The 18,728-nt window shown below is 44.3% G+C and overlaps 2 protein-coding genes across 4 annotated transcripts; both read right to left on the reverse strand.

Moving 5' to 3' along the window:
- Positions 1-13,980: 13,980 nt before the first annotated feature.
- On the reverse strand, positions 13,981-16,313 carry LOC120452643. The gene is made up of 5 exons (XM_039636958.2): positions 15,438-16,313; positions 15,255-15,364; positions 15,058-15,198; positions 14,793-14,999; positions 13,981-14,599 (listed from the first exon to the last, which is right to left on the reverse strand). Exons 1-5 carry the CDS (start codon positions 16,082-16,084, stop codon positions 14,121-14,123), a joined length of 1,584 nt encoding a protein of 527 aa, XP_039492892.1. The 5' UTR covers positions 16,085-16,313; the 3' UTR covers positions 13,981-14,120.
- Positions 16,313-18,586, reverse strand: LOC120452645 (nicotinamide/nicotinic acid mononucleotide adenylyltransferase 3). 3 transcript variants are annotated; one of them, XM_039636959.1, is made up of 6 exons: positions 18,218-18,586; positions 17,739-18,145; positions 17,586-17,687; positions 17,376-17,527; positions 16,517-16,787; positions 16,313-16,456 (listed from the first exon to the last, which is right to left on the reverse strand). In XM_039636959.1, the coding sequence occupies exons 1-6, from the start codon at positions 18,411-18,413 to the stop codon at positions 16,415-16,417; spliced, it is 1,170 nt and encodes a 389-aa protein (XP_039492893.1). In that variant the 5' UTR covers positions 18,414-18,586; the 3' UTR covers positions 16,313-16,414. The 3 variants fall into 3 exon arrangements, with proteins under 3 accessions (XP_039492893.1, XP_039492895.1, XP_039492894.1); XM_039636961.2 differs by lacking the exon at positions 16,313-16,456 and having other exon boundaries at positions 16,544-16,717; XM_039636960.1 differs by lacking the exons at positions 16,313-16,456; positions 16,517-16,787 and adding an exon at positions 16,842-17,195.
- Positions 18,587-18,728: the final 142 nt, after the last annotated feature.

Consider the following 18,728-nt stretch of genomic DNA (forward strand, 5'->3'; position numbering starts at 1 on the left):
AAAAAACTCGACTAACCGTTATTACGATTTAATTGCGAAAACGTTTGGCTAATTGGAGTGCACTAAATCAAAAATTCTAACGCCATTTGTTTGAATTCTTTGGACTTGGCCAGACAATTGCCGCGAGAAATGGCCATGTGGAAACGTTCTGTGCCATTCGATAGCTTCGCCATTTAATCATTCTCCATGGGAGTTCAGCACAAAAGAAATTCGACCTTCAGCGGAGCGATGGGCGAAAGCTAAGGCCGCTTTCCATGGAGCCATGGAGCCATGGAGCCATGAAGCTATGGAACCATCAGTTCATAAGCCCATAAGCCTTTTAGCTTTGCAATTGTCCGCGAGCGCTTGCGCCCAATTCTCCAGAGATTCTGACAAAACACTCGCGAGGCGGTCTAGATGTGAAAGGCTTTTGAATTTGGCTAAAATATGTATGTTTGGCCGCTCCAATCGGGCGATGAAGAAGCTTTCACGCCGCCCAAAACAAAAGGCACCAAATCGCTTCAGCTTCGGCCAGCTATCTAATTTATCTCAATCGCATTTTATTTAAATTGAAAAACTCAATTCGGTTTTGGCAAACGAATCACTCGGGGCAGCATAAACGGCCGGCACCAAAACGATTCGAATTGAAATGTATGCAAATATACTCTGTTTTGATAAATTTCACGCGATTAGCATCTGAATTGGCGCGAGGCAGGCGACAACACTTGCTGTACGGCTGACTGGATGTTTTCGGGTATCTCCCGCAGCCTCAGCACTCAGAAAAATAATTTTAAATATTTTTATATCGTTGCGGGCATTAATAATAGCTCTTAACAGTTGGCTGCCTAGATTTTTGTCAGTGCTCACGGCGGGTCATTTAATTTGTGACCCTTATCAATGTGGGCAATGTTGTGCATATGTTTTCGGCTTGTTTAGGTGGCCAATTTTATGCATTCATTAATTAAGGCGGAGCGGTCAGTTCGTTAACCCAAACAGAAACACAAAATTGGCAGCAGCAGCAGCAGAAGTCCGAGCAGCGTCATCATCCATATAAATTGATGACATTTTTAAGGCATTGCTTTAGGTTTAAGGTTTGTTGTTTGCTGTAAATTCGGTTTTATTGACACTAAAAGTATGATCGGGGCATTAAGGGTGCCGTTTGATGGTTATTGGTTATTCTGGGGTGTTAAGTACCCGGTCGAGTTGTAAAAGCCTCGTTTTAAAACAAAAGACTTAGAACACGAACTCGATTTGGGTTTTATTGCAATTGTTATGACTCAGTTGGCATATGAAGGCGCTGCTGCTTTATGAATCGTGTTAAATATAAATCGATAATATTTAAACATATTTGCCATTATTAAAAATGTTTTCAATTAAATTTAACCACTAACTAATATATCTTTTTTCACCATAACAATGCCTTTGGGGATTTTTATTAGTTGAATCCGTGCAGTTAAAAGAAGTTCCCAAACTTTTTTTGCAGGTCGTTAGCCCGCCCGTCCGCTTGCGATTATCAGTAAATTGTACCCATTGGTGTACCCATGGGTCTGCGGATGTGGATGTGGATGTAGATGTGGATCTGGCGGTGCTTCTGCACAACTCGGATAAGAATCGGCAAAACGGTGCTTGACCATCGCTCAAGTCAACGACTTGCCATTCTGTTCTTCTTTCAATTTTTTTTTTTGTTTTTTTTTGGGGCGTGTCAGCGATCTAGAAGTGTCGTTTGGGCCAGTCCCCCGGCCAGCGGCGTTTTGTAATGCAAATTAATTATGTAATCAGACTATAAATAGACGCTGGGTGGGAAATAAACGTAGCAGACTGCTTCTGCTCCGCTGACTCATGAACTTGGCGACGACCTCCTGCTCGGTGATCTATGCAAATCCACCGGATAGGTCGATGCGGCAAAGATAATTTGAGACGCGAAGTAAACATAATAGCAATTAAGGAACTTTGAAAACAAATATCTTCATAAGCAGCTGATAAATGGAGGCTGAAAACCAGATTCTGCGCGTTCTTAGTTTTGCGTTCGGCTTACGGACAGCTTACAAGGAATTCATTAATTTCTTCTGTTTCCATATTTTGTCATCAATCAGAAATAACTTTCAACGCACGCCAATTCCGGTGCTCAATGAGCCAACCATTTGTGGATTCTTATGATTTTTTGTTTGGCTGGGTCTTTGTTGGAGAGCTCTTCAAACTAATGACTCGCCTGCGCCAACTAACTGACTGAATGCTCTGCGAACTTCATTAATTGTTTTATAAATATGCCGCATTAATTAATTTAAAATGTCATTAATTACGTTTTAATAACGCATTCAAAGACAAAGAAAGCAATAAATTCCAACAGTTGCTTGAAATTACCAGAAAAACGCAAATAGAAAAGCCAAAGAGAATTGAGAAAGTTCTGGCTAAAGAATAAAATTATTTCAGCATCCCAATAATGTTGCTAATGCGCCGCTTAAATGTGAATTTATTGCAGCTTTTAATTAGCTGTCAGGAATATTTTAAGTTACTTTTAGAAGCATTGCGCAGAAGGATTTTTAAAACCGCACATTAACAAAATGTGATATTTATAAATCCGAGATTTCTGATGAAAGACGATCAGCAGCCAGAGGAAATTAATTCCATTGTGTCGCATAAGAAACCACACTTTTGAGTGCCGAACAAATGCAATTATTTACCAACTCTACGATATGTAAATTCCATTTCACACTCTGACTAAATCCGGAATTCCCCATAAATCATGGGAGAAATTTTCTGTCCAGTTTCTGAGAACTAGCCACGAATAAGCAGCCAAGCTGCCGAGAAGAAAATTGAAACATAATTTCTTTGACAAATCCAAAACCATGCTCATTCTCCACAGTCTTCACAGCCCAACGACAACGACAACGAAAACAAACCCAGATGATGATCTTGGCTATATTTTCTTAATTGCTTGGACCATGTCTGCCTGGCCAGTAACGCCCACATTTGTGGGATGCTGAATGCTGGATGCAATTCGTCTACGTCAGACGAGCACTAAAAATAAAATGCCCCCGGCTGGATTCGAAGTTGATTCATTCCGTTCTGTTTTCTGTTCTGGGGAATTTCATTTGCGGAACATGAGGATGCGCTTGGGAAGTAAAGTGGCCACGACACGCATCATTTTATGCGACGTTGGGTTCGGGTTAATTAAGCGCCCGACTTGGCCAGGTGTTGGATGTTGGATGTAGTTGCGATGGACAGTGGTGAGATCCAGTGCAGATCCAGATCCACATCCAGATCCAGACCGACCCAGTTTCCCACTGCAGAACAAAGCCACGAAATGGGTTCACTGAAGGCACGACGACTACGCCCAAATTGTAAACGTGTCTGTCACTTTAAGCCCGACAAATGGATGGTTTTCTTTTTTTTTGGTTTTTTTGCCGCCTTTTTCCATTTTGTGCTGCGGGGGAGGCGACAAATGTTGTCAAGCATTTGGCGAAAAATTGGCAAATAGATTCGCGCAGAGAGGCCGCCGCACAAAACAAAAGAACGTTTGCCAAGTGCGCGTGGGTCAACCAAGAAGTCAAGTCAGCCGGAAGATACAAAGATACAAATGTATCTGCGCATGCGTGGCGGCGAGTGAGCGAGTGAGCGAGCGAGACTGACTGCTCGCACTTAGCCGCGTTCTAATTAGCCATGCCGAGCACAGTTTGGTATTTGCTCTGAGCCCAGGCAAAAATGTCAGCTGTCTGGTGAGCAGCTCTATACCCCGGTCCCCACTTGCCGGGCGCCCACCCCCTTCGCCCATTGGTAACATACAAATTAGAGCAAATACAAACGAATACAAATAACAAATTGCTTGGCGCATGGCAACAAAAGTACCGTTACACTTGAACTTGTTCGCCAAGAGCGAGGGATCGATGGGGAGAATATTTGAGTACACTGGCAGAAATGTATGTACATCAAGTAGGATTTTTATGTAATACATACTCTGAGGTTATACCTTAATAAACACTTGATTTCTGCTCAATAAAAGACCAAAACTTATTTCTTTCTTCTGATACATAATCACATCTTGTCTTAAAAATGATAAGCATTTTATTAACATTTACTGGTCATTGTAAAAATTAGAAACGAAAAGGCAAGTACCCAAGCTCCTTAATAGAATTGGTCTTAAAAAATCCACATAAACAGATTATCAAGCTCAAACTATTTAATCGAAAGTAGGGCAAACACTTCTTTTCTATTCGGAAATTTACTGCAGGGCCTTGTTTAAGGTCTGGATTCGATTTTAACGATTTGAACGATTTTTACGATTGTTTGAAAGTCTTGTACGTCTGGGTGAAAAGTGAATGGTGGTGGCCGAAGCGTGGCTCAAAATCGAAACTATTTTCGGCCCGTCGATTCTAAAGCTCGAGCGTGAGCAAATTGACAAAACGGGCCACAATGCATTTGGCCAGTTTTGAATGAAAATCGGAGCGCGGCTTCCAGGTAAACTAACGCGATTATTATGAAATTAATGCAATTGGCCTTGACAGGCGCAAAAATGCGAGTGCCGCCGTTGGGCATGGACATAGATTTTATTTTTGTTTTATATTGTATAATATAATTTGGGATCTTTTATTTTCAAATGCGCCTGCGTGCGTAGCAATCATGTGAATAGGAAAGCCATTAATAATTGCGGCGTGAGCCAAACGGCGAGTGTTGTGGGTGATTTGGCCGGCATGTCCGTCATTTGTTTGGATTCGGTTTTGCTGTTGGCCAATTAGCGGCTGTCAAATGTTGTTGACTCTTGTCTCGTTCCACTTGTTTATGGTGTGTATATTTTTTGATTTGCAGGCGAGGGCGACCCTGACACTGAAGATGGCCCATCATCCCGAACTTGACAGCGGCACTTCAGGGGGATTTGGATACGGATTGAAAGTGGGAAGATGATACTGAGTGCAGTCGCCTGCAGTTCACGGGTATTCAAATTCGAATTCCTTAAGCCTTTAATGACATCGGGCAAGGAGCTTCTCCAGTCTGGATATACCATACGAGCACATCCATTAGGCACTCACGAGATGCGGACATTGAACCTTGAAATAGACCTTAGAGAGTTGGCGAAGAAAACACAAAAAGCTGGCGGCGACTGATGCGAAACCAACGAAAAATAAAAATAAGTTGGAAATGAAAACTGGTTTGGTTTAAGCCAAGTTAGAACACTAAATCAGCCGGCAAAGAATAAAAAACAAAAGGCCCCACTCTTACTCATATTAATAATAATAGTTAAACACGGTATGGCTCTACAAAGGGTTTGTGTAAGCTGGCTACTGCCGCGGAAAATTCTAGTCATTCTAACTTGATATATTCTCAACTGGCGAAATGTGATGTTTGTTTAGTCAGATGTGAATCGACATTCCTGATCGGAGAAGGAGATTTATGAACCCATTACGAGAATGAAGCCGTGCGTGCCATTGATATTATAATTCACTGATTATGGAGTTGGATTTATGAATGTCTGCCGCCGGTTGTCGGTTGTCAAGCCAAAGTCACGAAAGCCACCGAATACTGGATGGTACTTCACCCAAAGCTGCTCAAGTGCCTTGTAATCGCTCTGTGAATCACTAAAGCGGATTGCTGTTTAATTCCGATTCTGCTGGTGGCGTCTACTCGGCATTAGGCATTATAGCCAGCGGAAATAGCCAGACGAAACCGCCTTTAAGCCCTCGCATTTCGTGCAACCCGATTGCATAATCGAATTTGGCGCAAGAACCTTTGGCAGTAGACCGCCGATGCCAAAGACGCTTTGCAGATTACCCATAATCTCACATACATATGTACGCATGACCCGCCAAATATTGTTTTGACTAATTGTCTGCCACAGGCCGAGCATATTAGTTGGGGAGTCGTGTTCCATCCCCGCTGATGATTATCTTTTGGAGCCCCTAAGACCTGGCAACCAAATCGAAGATCGACCCGAAGCGCTGGCAACCTTGAAGCGTTTTGCAGAAGGCAATTCGACAACAATGGTGTTTGCCAGCTGAAAATCGTCAAATTCAATTAAACTTAAATACTTGTCGAAGCAATTTGCCCGGCGTTTCTCATATTTGCTTTGCATTGAGCCGGGTTTATTTATTTCAGCGATCTTTGATGGTCGCTGTTCGCCGTTCGATTGGAGGCGCTGCTAATTGCTTCCCCCGAATTGGTTATTGGAATTGGCCGTGTAACCACGATGATGATGATGATGTTGTTGTCGTTCAGTTCAAGGCGGAAGTGCCGGAAGTGCAGCCAATGGTGGCACACCCTGCATTAGCTACTGTACAGTGCACACCCACGCTCTGTGGACAATCGTCACTTGAGCGACATTCGCGCACGCGCAAACTGGCTAAATTTACGCGAAATGGGCGACAAATTATGCCAAATGAAAAGAGGCGTGACTGCCTTGGCATTTATGCTCGTTTCGCTACAAACAAAAGCCCCCGCACCACCCCGCTGTAAAATGCGCCAAAAAGCCGTAAAAACAAATGCTGAAAATGATTTCGCTACAGTTGGAAAAAATTCCCAACAAAATGTGGTCCTGAGTTATGTTTAAATACCTTTCTTTTGTAAAATTCAATTTTACAAAAAACGAATTAAAGTTTTTTCCTATTAACTAGTTATAAGTGAGCCAGGCCTATAAATCAACTTTTTCGCATTGCCAAGATCTATTTAATCACGAACGAAAATGGGTTATCATTAGGTTTATTTATGTCCATCCGGAATTTTAGATGGCAAACTTGGCTAACAAGACTTGCGGTAAAATGCCAAAGAAATGGGTTAATGGTCACATATTTAGGGGAATAGAATGTTGGTAATACTGTTTAAACAGAAGTTTTCTTTTACCACCAAAATGGGAGAACATCATGGGAGAAAATTACATTTCGGTTGATTTCTTTGAGCAGATTTTTTAAGTTAACCAGTTCTGTAGAAACCAAGTTTAAGTTTAGTTTCCTAGCGGTTTATATTTTTATCAACTGTTGCTTTATGTGATTATTGTCTTTATCCCTTTGCCATTATGAATATTCCTTTAGTTGAGACCCCCCATTTTCTTAAGTGTATAGCTAAGTGTTAATGCCGAGAAATGTAAATTTGAGGCACTAGAACGGTAGTGCGATACTCGTCACATAGAAGTGATAGCCGAGAATCGGGCTACCCACGTACGGTGGGCGTATGGGCATTTTGGCCAGGCTTAGTTGATTTATTCGCGCGTTTTGCTGGCGTTTCTAATGCGACAATTACAGCGGGCAGTCGCCGGATTCGAGGCACTGGCGGCTGATTTATGGCCACACGGGGAATTTTACAAAGCCATTCACATAGCTATTCGCTATTTGCCAGTTGCTACTTGCCAGTTGGCAGTTGGCATTCGGCTATTGGCACACAAATGCCTCACGCAGACGCCCAAATGACGGCGGCGCCCCAAATCCCAAATAGCCAAAAGTTTTTGATTAGAACGCCTCAGGGGCGGCGCATCACTTTTTGGCCCGTTGAGTAAATATGTCAGAGGGTCTGAGTAATTGAGCGTAAACGCTACCGGGCTATGGTTTCCATGGGTTCTACCTGGAACTACCTGCCAGTGCCACCTTTGATTAATTTCACCCGTCGAAACTGATGCAAATTCGCACACGCCAAAAAAAATCAATAAAAAGGGTGATGGATTGAAAGAAGATTGAAGACGGAGATCGGATGAGCTGAGCCAATGACAAATATATATATGGATATACGAAAATAGATTTGGTTTTTGATCTGAGCATCATGATAGGGAAAACACATTCATCATGCATTTAGTAAATCGCAAGTCGTAACAACTTTGATAAGGTATACTTTATATAAGTATGTACTATGATGTTAGGTATATGACACGGTATTGGCATTGCCATAATACAGAAATTTCTTCGAGTGCCCTAGAATTAGACATTTTCTTCTTCCCCTTTTTTTTTTTGGTGTAGGAAACCCGGGGCTGTTTGCTTTACGGTTCATTCATGAGATCGGTGCTTTTAGTGTTATGTAAACACTCCACCCGGCAGCAGCATCAGAAGCACCTCCCGATTCGCACAGCGTTTTCAAATGTAAAACCAAAATTTATGCAAATTTTTTTTTCTGCCCAAACATCGGCGAACAAGCTCCGAAAATAGGGGAAAAACAAAGCAAGATACCAAAATGTGTAAATATATTTACAGTTAGAGGCGTTATCTTCCAGCTTCGAGTGTTCAGTTCTGTGCAGTGGATTGCTTTGGTTTGGTTTGGTTTGGTTTCTTGGCATCAGATCGAGCGGAGAATTGGGATTGGAATTGGAATTGGGAAAGTGGCCAGGTCGAAGATCTCCGGGTTGCTGCTGTTGGTTGCCAAAAAGTTCAGTGAACCCTCCGCTTGAGCTCGACGACGATCTTCTCAGGCCCTATTGAAAGATGCTTAGCGGTCACTCTTTTCGGCGGCCACTGGTGGCACTCATTAAGGAAACATAACTCTAATTCAGCCATGGACCCCAAGAACACAGAACCCAATCTCCAGTCAACAGTCACCAGTCCCCAAGAAGCCAATCCCCCAGTGCGGTGTCTCCTCCGCTTTTAATTATAATTCCAGTGCTGAGAACTCTTCACTCGCTGCCGGTTACGTGAGGAGGGTTACTAACCCTCCACTGGTAACTACACACTACTCACTACACACTACACACTACCAAATACAGAGTGGCAACCACCCCTCCCCTTTAAGTGGGCCTAATCCCAAGTCTGGGTCGTTCGTCGCGGTCAACATGCGGCAGTGAACACTCGTAAAAAAGAGTTTATACCTTAGGAAAATATACTATAATATTAATTAAACTTACCTTTTATACAATCTATCTATCTAGTCAGTTGGCTGTAACTTGTACAAACTAGCTGAAATACCTGAAATATTCCAAGCTATATCTACTAATATTCGACATAAAATAGAATTTGAGTATCGTTTTCCCGCAGTGTCTCTTTATCTAATCATCTGCAAGGGGACCGCCAACTTCTCCGGGGCCCAGCACTATAAAAGTTATGAATAATCTGCTTAATTTAGAGGCCCAGTCCTCGGTCGCCTCTGTTTATTGTTTTATTCAACCCGAAATGAAATGAAGTAGCGGCAGTTAAACTCACGTCAAGTGCTCCATTCCATCTGATTCTGATTCTGACTCCGATTCAGCTTCTGATTCAGATTCTAATTCCGATTCCATTTCCATTTGATATAGAGTAGATAGGGCGGTGTACGCATGATATTAAAATAAATCACCGTCTAAACTGGGGACAATAAATCTGCAAGGCGGCGCACAAAAGTGCCTCAAATTGGGATAGGCCCTGCACTGGAGATGGACTTTTATGGGACTGGTGAGAATGAAAGCTTTTCGAGGTACTTTTATGCTTCGATGGATGGAATGAGACCTAAGCAGCATCAGTTCCTTCTCGGCCTGGCATGCCCATTGCGATCCCAGGGAGAAGGCATTCGGATCGTTACCACTTAACCCAGAGAATTGGCATTTCCTGTATCCATCATTAACAGGCACTCGGCATCTGATTAGTTGTAGGATCGTAGGTTTTATGGATCCCGGAGCGTTGAGTTGGAGGAGCCGCTCTGCAGAGTCATACCATACCATTACCATTTTGGGTTTTTTCGCCAGTACCGCCAATTCCTAGAAAGGGGCATTGGCCAGTAATGAGAGGTGAGGAATTGCCGCTGGCTGCATTTTGAAGACACTTAAAAGGTTTTCGGTTTCTTGCCACAATTTGATTGCATCAATAAAAAGTCCACCTCGCTGGCACTTTAATGAGTGCGCGGAGCAGGAGGAGGCATCTCTTGCAGATTGACAATGGAAATGAGCTACCAAGTGGCCAGCATAGACTCTCGGTTTTATTTATAGCATCTCCTAAGCGTTGCCATTAAAGCCAGATTCTCCTGCTTAAGGTTTCGCTGGGGGAACGCTGTTCAGGTGCTGCTGAGTTGGTTGGGGGCTGGGGTTCAGCCAATGCGAATTAATTGGCTGCTGTCTTTGGCCAAATGCTGGGGATGTGGCCAAGGCTAAGAGCCAGACTGAGGCTGAGCTGGAGTATGAGGATGGGCAGCTGCAGCTAGCCGATGTCTGAAAGCCTTGATGAGAGGCGCCAAAGTGCCAACACCCCGTGCCAGGGATTCGGCCTCGCCAGCATGCACAGCAAGAAATGTTGTGGCACTTAACGAATATATTTTATGACTAATAGTATACATATTAAGAAGAAATATTGCACTTTGGGATAAAGTTTATTAATTTTCAAATACTTTTTGAGGCTTACACCAAATAAAGTGCCACATTTTTGAAGTGCAACATTCCTGTCAAAATTGCGCATCCTGAAGCGTCCCTCCACTGAGCCGCACTAATTAATAATAATAAAACAAAAGTACAGACGCACGAGAAGCAGGAAGACGCAGTGGTTCTGGCCAAGATTCATGCTCTTGACCAAGCCAAACTAAGCTGCGTTTATTTTTAGACAATAAACCGAGGATGCTTGTTGCCGCGAACGAGGAGCAGCAACCGCGATCGGCTAATGGTAATGAGCTGCAAGCTATTTACAGTTGGGCTGCGGCCTTGCAGCCCATAGAAGGCAATTGGCCATATAGTCATCCGCCCTCCTCCTCCTGCTCCTCCGGCTCCTCCTTCCGGAGAGCATGCATATTTATGGGCCAGCATCAATCTGACTTAATGCCGGTGCGGCTTGATTAGCATGTCGATGAGCTTGAGGAAGAATCCCCCGTTCGAGGAGCAGGTGGCTGATGACTTCAGGAGGGGAAGGGGATTGCGACCTCATGGAGGGGAAATCGGTGCCGTGCAACCCCCAAAACACTCGGCGAATGGCCTTCAACGTCCTTGGCTGTACATTTATTGAACTTGTGTATAATTATAATTTATTTGCCTATTATCGAGTCTCGACTTGTAGTTACTGCTGCTGTTGCTGTTATTGTTATGGCTCACGTTTTTGTGCTCGCCAAATATTATAATTTATGTGAATAAAGCGATGTGAATCTCTAGCCCCCAGATAGACTCGTCTCGGAGTACTCACCTCCTACCACCATCCCCCCACCATCCTCACCAGAAATCTGCCGTCTACGCTGACCATGTCTATTAGCAAACAATTTGTATTGTCTAAGAGTTAATCATTCGTAGCGTCATCGATGTATTTATAGGCAATATTATTAACGCCTTTAGCATATTATTTCATTTATTATGTAAAAATGCGTTTTATGTTAATTTCAATTGTTTACCTTATTCATTCAAAGGTGCTAAGCTCGCGTGGTAATGATATAAACAAAAAAAAAACTAGTTATCAGTGCGTTCTAAAAAATATATTCATAGACATGGTGCCGCATTTTTTGAAAATGTTGGTCAAACATAATCAAAACAATAATCAGGTTATAAGTTGGAGGGAAAAGTAAATATTTGGCCATCGGTTAAGGTACTTTTTGCCACATTGCCGGCATTGTAGGAATAAGTTTTCTTTCAAAGACCACAGAGATTTGCCCCGGGACATGTCTGATAGGCAAATCAACATGCAAAACAATGCAGCAACTGGAAAAAAATGTACAAAAAACTAAAAAGTAAATCCAGAGAAAAGCGCCCGAAAAAGACTTGAAAAACACTTTGTGCTGATTCTGGGCGAAATCAAAAAGTCATCATTCGCCACGAGAAACCGAATCTGCAAGTTCGAGTCTGAGTCTGAGTCTGAGTCTGATTGTGTGTGTGAGTGTGAGTGTAAGTGCGAGTGTGCCTAATGAGTATTCAATTGATGCAGAAAGCAACCGGCGGCCAGCAGAAGTAACCACCATAAATGGCCATTTGAAAGACGTTACAGTTCGATCGTCCGATCGATCGAACACCAGATCCGAACACCAAATTCGATTAGGAGGAGAGTAGGGAGCGAAAAGACCGGAGAACTGCGGGCACTTCACAAGAATTGGGATGGGGCAGCCAAAAATTAGAAAGAAGTGCGTCCAGGGAATCGGGGTCAATAGGAAATGAAAAGTGAAATTTTATGCCCAAAGCTCTGTGTGCCTTTTGTGTGCCGTGTACTCCACACAATTCGGCAGTGTGTGCTTTGGATTTTCGACTTTTGATTTTTGATTTTTTTGCCATAAAGGAACTTGCAATTTAAATATCATTAAATTCTGGGTTAAGCCTTTGTGCCGGCCACTTGAAAATTGCCACCGTATAATCAGTTTTTGACAGCCATCGCCAAATCAGCCGGAAGCCAAATTGGCAACGGCTCTTCGATTCGAACTGCCCCCTCAAGTGGAAAAGGCGACACTCTGTCGAGCACTCGATGGCTGTTTAATCAGCAGGGAATTGTCCAGAAATCTGCCCGAGCAGAGAAACTACTGCCCAGAAGATGACCATAAGTAAGCCCAAGTCTCGAGGTTCTAAAAATATCATAGAATCAGAGTGATCAAAATGTAATGAATAGCAAAAAGGGTCTTCACCTGCTGAAAACATCAAATCATGTAAGCTTACTACTTACTTTTTTAGTTACCTACTACTTTGGGTTATTTGTACCTTTATAAACATTCCCAGTACTATAAAAGTTTAAAGTAAAACCCCCACCAGCAAACGTCCAACTATGTTAAGAATTCCATTTCTGAAGCCTGAGTGAGCAATACGACTTAATAACTATCAATTATGCATGTTTGTGTAATTTGTTAATGGAGACAAATAAAATAAATCCACAAGATACCTAAACGCCTGTCAATGGCCCAGCGATATAATCAATTAACACGACTTATGCTGCACTTGGCAACTCCACGGATCCATGTCCGAGTGGTAGGTACGTCAAGTACTCTTAGTACTTGTACTAGCCTCCAGCGTGAATCATCCGCGGAACAACACAGAGTTCGTGCCAAACGAGACCTTCTGCATATTGAAATGTGGCAAACAAAAGATAAAAACTTGGCCTGAAAGCTAAGCAAAAAGCCCCAAAAGGTTGTAAACCCAAAGTTCGTCGCAATTAAATGGGCGAATTGCTGAGTGCGTACCTTTGGGCCTTTGGGCCCTGGCCATTAAAATCGGAGGGCCCACTGAAAATAACGAGCCCATAAAAGCATCTTCCAGCAGCCACAGGTGGCCGGAGTGATGACGCGTCAATGGATTCGGTTCCGTTCCATTCGGTTCCGTTGCTATCAAACAATTGGGTATTAATTTTAATAAATAATCACTCACCGCACCGAGAATGGAAAAAAATAAATAATAATTCAACTTGTTGCGATTGGTTTTTGCATTGGGATGGGATGGCAAAGATGACTAGATGACTATGGGGAGGTTATCAACACAATGCCTTGAGTCATCTCCCGACCGAATGGAACATGGAACGCGCTTAAAAACGTATTATGGAAGACGGAAATGAATGCCGGGAAAAAATTGTATGCCTTCGCATTACGTACGTGTATATTATATAGAAATACGCAAATGGAAAATATACAAAAAAAAAAAAATAACCATGCATGGTCGAAGAATAAATTAAATTTGCGTTTCAGGCGAAGAATCTTCAAGCAGAATCTTAGCAGAAGAATCTTCGTGTGTTTAAATTTAAACCCTGAGCTAAGCTGCTCCGGCATTTCAGCCAAAATAGATAGATTTAGATTCAGATACAGATACAGATACACTGATGGAGAGATACAAACATCCATGAGATACAAAAGCGGGCTGCGAAAGGTGTTATAAGCCTGTTTACTTTCCACCAGGAGAAGCTCTAGTCCAGCTTGTCTCAAATTACCAAGCAGAAAACAAAAGCAAACGGCTGAAAGAACAAATAACTAACAACGAACACAACAAATACAACGCACACCGAATGGTTAAATAAATTTGGCAAACAAAAAGCCAAACATTTGCTGGGCAACCGAAAAAGATGATAAATGATGCGCGTGTGCAATTCGCGTACAAATTGTTTGGCTTTGGCGATGTTTTAATAAAGCTTAACTAATTAAACATCACCACTCAAAACACTCGAAACGTGCGTGTCTTGGTGTAATATAATAGATTTATTAAATTTGTAGCTTGTGTTATACAAAACACCTTAAGCATTGCATTAAAGATGAAGCCGCAACTCGGGCTTTTGAACCCCACGAAGGACAGCAATCAAAAACTTGGTTAAGTCTTAATTTGTAGTTTCTCGCCCCGATCCTCAGAAGTGCTTGGTCAGGTTGCTCAGGCAGGGCGAGTTGTTGGTGAACAGATTGGCCAGGCTGAAGATGTTCAGGTAGGTGGACAGGAAGGTGGCCAGCAGGCCGAAGATGAGCACCGCCATGGTGCAGGACACGTCGCACTCGAGGCGATGCAAGCAACGAACCATTCTCAGCCAGCATCCGCGTGGACTGGTCGGCGGCGTGGTCGCCAGCAGGGGTTCCATCTCCAGGTCAACCGGATCGTAGTTGAGATCCAATGGCAGACTTCCGTAACTAGCCTCCGCTGCAATGCGCTGATGAACTCGCTCCATACGCCGGATGCGGCGGTACAAAAGTGGCGGCAGAATGAAGACCAGTGGTCCGGTGATGGTGCCACCCACCACATCCATCAGGGCGTCGAAGCTGGGCACAAACTCCGCCACAAGGACCTCGAGGGCCAGCACTGAAGAGCGGATAAGCATTCGTTTGAAGGAGAGGGCTAAAAGAAGTTGAGATTAGCAGACGATTTAGCTATAATCTAACGTTGACTAGATTAATGTGTTTAAAATTCTTATGACGGAACTCGTTAAAATAATTTTTAAGTGGAATGAAATTCCCAGATCATGGTGATCATTAACTTCAGTTACTTAAAACAGTTTATGAACTTGTTTATCACACAAATATAGACTCACATTCCGGCAGCTTGAAGTAGTTCTCGATCTGCATGAACATCGCGGAGCTGGCCACCGTGACGGAGAAGCAAAGCTGGAGCGCCATCAGGATCAACATCACATAGAAGGGCACACTGGTGGGCAAGGACTGCAGCAGGTTATCAGCTATCATCGATCCAAATTTGTAGGCGGCTATGATGGAGCCAAATATGGCCACGCTGCAAGTAACTGATTAAGAGAAATAAAATTATTATCCATCTGTAATCGGACTTGTGAAGCAACTCACTGGCGATTCCGATGAGGGCAGCCCAGGAAACCTGCGACTTGTGCTTCATGTCGATCTGAAGGGTCAGCAGAACGGGGTGGATGTCAAACTGGAAGGCCAATATGCTGTAGCTGTTGAGCACGGTGAGGAAACCAGGCAGCTCTAAAAAAAAACCCACTTAGAATTTGGCAAACATATCAACTAACAACAATACCCACCCAAGGAGATGCCCTCAAAAGGTGTTCCAATAGCAGGAGCTGCAAAAAGACAGAACCACAGCAGCGCCACAATAATGATCATCACGCAAACTGCGATGATGGCCAGACCCCTGCGATTTTATAAATTGGAGAACATAAAATATCGTATAATAATAAACGCACCCTATTCCGAACCCATCTTACCGCATGTGCTTTGGACTGCCCAGCCACATCAGCGGGCAGATGACCAGGCCGACTATGACGGCCCAGTAGCAGTAAGAGAAATTGTATTGACCAGCGCTCATGCGCAGCACGACGCCTTCCAGGTTCTGGGCGGCCATGACCACGCTGGGCACCGCCATGGCGAAGATGCTGAGATCGAGGAGCACGGACACCAGCAGACTCATATACGGACCGTAAGCCAGCTCTGCCAGCGCGGCGTATGGGTAGTTGCGCTTCTGCTGAATGGAAGGATCGAGCAGCTCTGCCATGGTCCAGCATTGGGAGAGCAGGAAGGAGGTATAGATCTGCAGGATGATGATGGAAAGCACCAGCAGCACGCCAAAGTAGCCAAGCTTCACCAGCAATGCGGGCAGCGTGACAAAAGGGAAGATGCCAAACAAATCCACCACGTACAGGATGGCGATGAAAAGCGACAGGTTCTCCGGTTCGTCCTCATAGGCCCGGAAATGGGGAAGGGCGCTGAACCGCGATCTCCGCAGGAAGGGCAACTGATCGTGCTGATGCGAGGGCGTCAGCTGGACAGGAGGCCGTCGCTTGGGTAGCGCAAAGGATGGAGCGCGCGATGGGCGTGGCGCGGGTTTAGCATTCTGGCGACGAAAGAAGAACATTCGCGATGTGGACTCTTCCAAGGGAAGCAAGCAACTGCAGTTCCTCTAAGCCAAAACTAATGGTTGGCCACTCTCGACTGGCAAGCATACTACCATCAACAAGTTCTGACATCGGACACCCAAGGGAAGCCCTGCAACGACTGCAATGTCAATGCACGTTGCCCGAAGTTCAATGCCTTGGCCCTCCACTCCGTGAAGTGACCCACAAATGCATGGGCCGCTGTCAGCTTGGTAACGAACGTGTTTATTTTACATGCACATTTATATAGTATCAACAAATAGCTTCCAGCGCCCCTGTCTTGATCCGTGTGAGTTTCGTCTTCCAGTTTCCTAAAGTTGCACTTGGGAAATCTTCTGCTTCTTCGCTTGGCTCTAAAAACGCGGAGTTGATTAGCAGGAAATTCAATGGGTATAGTGTATAACGATACTCACCTCCTCTTTCTCATCCGCCTGCATGGTGATGACCTGCACCGCTTGTCCAGGACCGGATCGCAGCACCTTGGATGCACGTAAAGGCACCTCTCCACAGCAGAAAACTCGCGACGCGGGCGTATGCTGAAGTTGCGGGCTTGGAGTGTCCGACTCGTCCATGTCCTGCTCCAGCTGGTCGTCTATGGAGTAGCTGTTCGCGTTCTTGTTGTTGTCCGTATAGGCGTGGTTAAAGAGCAAATGGTTGGGACGCACTGCATCCGTTATATACTTACTACATTCCACGGGTTAGGCGGGCATGGTCAGTACAATAGCAACAAAGTTAAGGTTATTGTTTAATGGGACTACATTTTGGCAACAATTCGGTGTAAGTAGATGATACGCACACTGACCACCGGAAAACAATGGCTAATTTAACAAGGGTATTTACAAGGGGCAAGATTGGGCAAAAATAAGCATGCATTAAAGGAATCACTGCTAAAAAGGAACTTGAAATCTGGTCTGCTCGGCTCACTCACGCTCCATGAAGAGACGCCACGGCTTAAACAGCTGTTGGTGCTGGTGGGGCAAGTGGTGCGATTTGCGGTGCTGGTGGGTTGGAAAGCGTGTGGGCGACGAGGGCTTCTTTTTCAGGTGCAAAGCGCGTCAGGAGTCGCATTCGGTCGGAGCCGCTGCATCCCGCCTGCGGTTTAAGACACAAAAGGAAACAATACATAGATTGCTGATGGTGCACGTTAAGTGTGTTCTCTGCTGTGTGAAATGGATCAAGGTGGCGCCTCATTCAGTGTACGTATCGTTTGAAAGTTGGGTGATTGTAAGTGAACATGCAGGATTCAAGGGAGGTAACAGAAAGACCACCTACGATTTAAAGTTAAACAAACGTTGGCGCTTGATGTACTCTAACACCAGGTCGTCTAGAAGGTACTTGACCGACTGACCGCGTCCTAAGAGCCGCCGAATTAGCGTAGAGCTCACCTCATTGGGCACCCAGTTAGTAATTAGCGTTATGTTGCTCTGAAATAAGTATAGAAATTCATAAGGTGTAAGGTTGTCGATCTGGTGTCTCTCTTACCTGATACTTGGTCAATATGTCGGAGTCAAAGATGAATTTTCCGGGGTTTGAGCCGGCCCGGGTGATTACTACCAGACCATGGTTAGCCACAATGTCCTCAATCTGGGGGAAAGCATATAAAGTAAGGTACTATTGAAATAAATCTAGACTTACATCGGCCTCAGCCCACAGGCCTGGAACAGCAAAGGACTCTAGCAGGTCGGCGCCGCACAGTAGCTTCAGATGTACAGGATCCCGACTGTCGTGCAACCCGCGAGGCAGCCAACCGGCTAGATGAGTGTCCGGCTCGTCATCTCCACCTGCTCCACCGGAATTAATTTGGTTATTGATATAATTCTGGTGGTGCTGCAGCACCGCCTGCGTGCGCATCCACTGATTTTGGTGCACCTCCCAATCGGACAACCTGATCCAACTGGAGCTCTGGGTGGCCAGCTTAACCATGGCACATCTGTCCAAGGCAGAGGCCAGACCCTTCTTGCCATATGAGTCGTGGGTGGGCGAGATGATGCCACCCACCACTCTGTGGGTTCCCTGCATTTCGAAGTGGTCCTTGGCTATCTCTGTTGACAAAAACATGCCGCGTAATTTTATCGATTATGTACCGCAGAATTTCACAATCCGGTTCAACTCACCAAACATTCGAAGGTGCATCGGTGTGGGTGGACTGAAGCATCCGCAGGCTATGAAGGCGATCCGCGGCAGCAGACTCTTTGTTTCCTCGATGAACGCCGACATTTTCTTGGCTTTTGAGCGTGTTTTAAAAGATCCAATCCGCCGTAAGCATTCGCTTGTTATGTTGTTCTTTGGCCAGCTGATTTTCGCAATCATCTGTTTGGCTTGTTGTTATTTTCCAACACTAAACAGCTGTGCAGTGGCTGCCACCTCTGACTTAGTATTCGATAAGCGATAACATATCGTGACTAAATTATTTGATTTTCTTGCAGTTTAATTATAAAAAACGGTGTAAGGCAAAAGTACACGAAAATTCAAAAAAGCCTGTTTTACTGGAATATGGAGAATTGTATAAGCATCAGGGCGTTTCTCATTGATAACTATTTTTTTCGGTGCAACACACGAACATTGCTTTCGCCAGCGATAGTTACTCAGCCCTGCCAGAACGATTGCTTGTTATACCAGTGTTAT

Source organism: Drosophila santomea, chromosome 3R (genome assembly GCF_016746245.2).
Source record: "Drosophila santomea strain STO CAGO 1482 chromosome 3R, Prin_Dsan_1.1, whole genome shotgun sequence".
In the NCBI taxonomy this organism is placed as follows: domain Eukaryota; kingdom Metazoa; phylum Arthropoda; class Insecta; order Diptera; family Drosophilidae; genus Drosophila; species Drosophila santomea.

What these genes read in the sequence shown, in the direction of transcription:
- LOC120452645 (XM_039636959.1), bottom strand. Translation starts at nt 18,413, where the DNA reads ATGATTGCGAAAATCAGCTGGCCAAAGAACAACATAACAAGCGAATGC. An exon ending in ACATATTGACCAAGTATCAG is followed by an intron (nt 17,528 to 17,585) that starts GTAAGAGAGACA and finishes TACTTATTTCAG; the next exon opens with AGCAACATAACGCTAATTAC. An exon ending in AGGCGGATGAGAAAGAGGAG is followed by an intron (nt 16,457 to 16,516) that starts GTGAGTATCGTT and finishes CCGCGTTTTTAG; the next exon opens with AGCCAAGCGAAGAAGCAGAA.
- LOC120452643 (XM_039636958.2), bottom strand. Translation starts at nt 16,084, where the DNA reads ATGTTCTTCTTTCGTCGCCAGAATGCTAAACCCGCGCCACGCCCATCG. An exon ending in GGCAGTCCAAAGCACATGCG is followed by an intron (nt 15,365 to 15,437) that starts GTAAGATGGGTT and finishes ATAAAATCGCAG; the next exon opens with GGGTCTGGCCATCATCGCAG. An exon ending in TTTTGAGGGCATCTCCTTGG is followed by an intron (nt 15,199 to 15,254) that starts GTGGGTATTGTT and finishes GTTTTTTTTTAG; the next exon opens with AGCTGCCTGGTTTCCTCACC.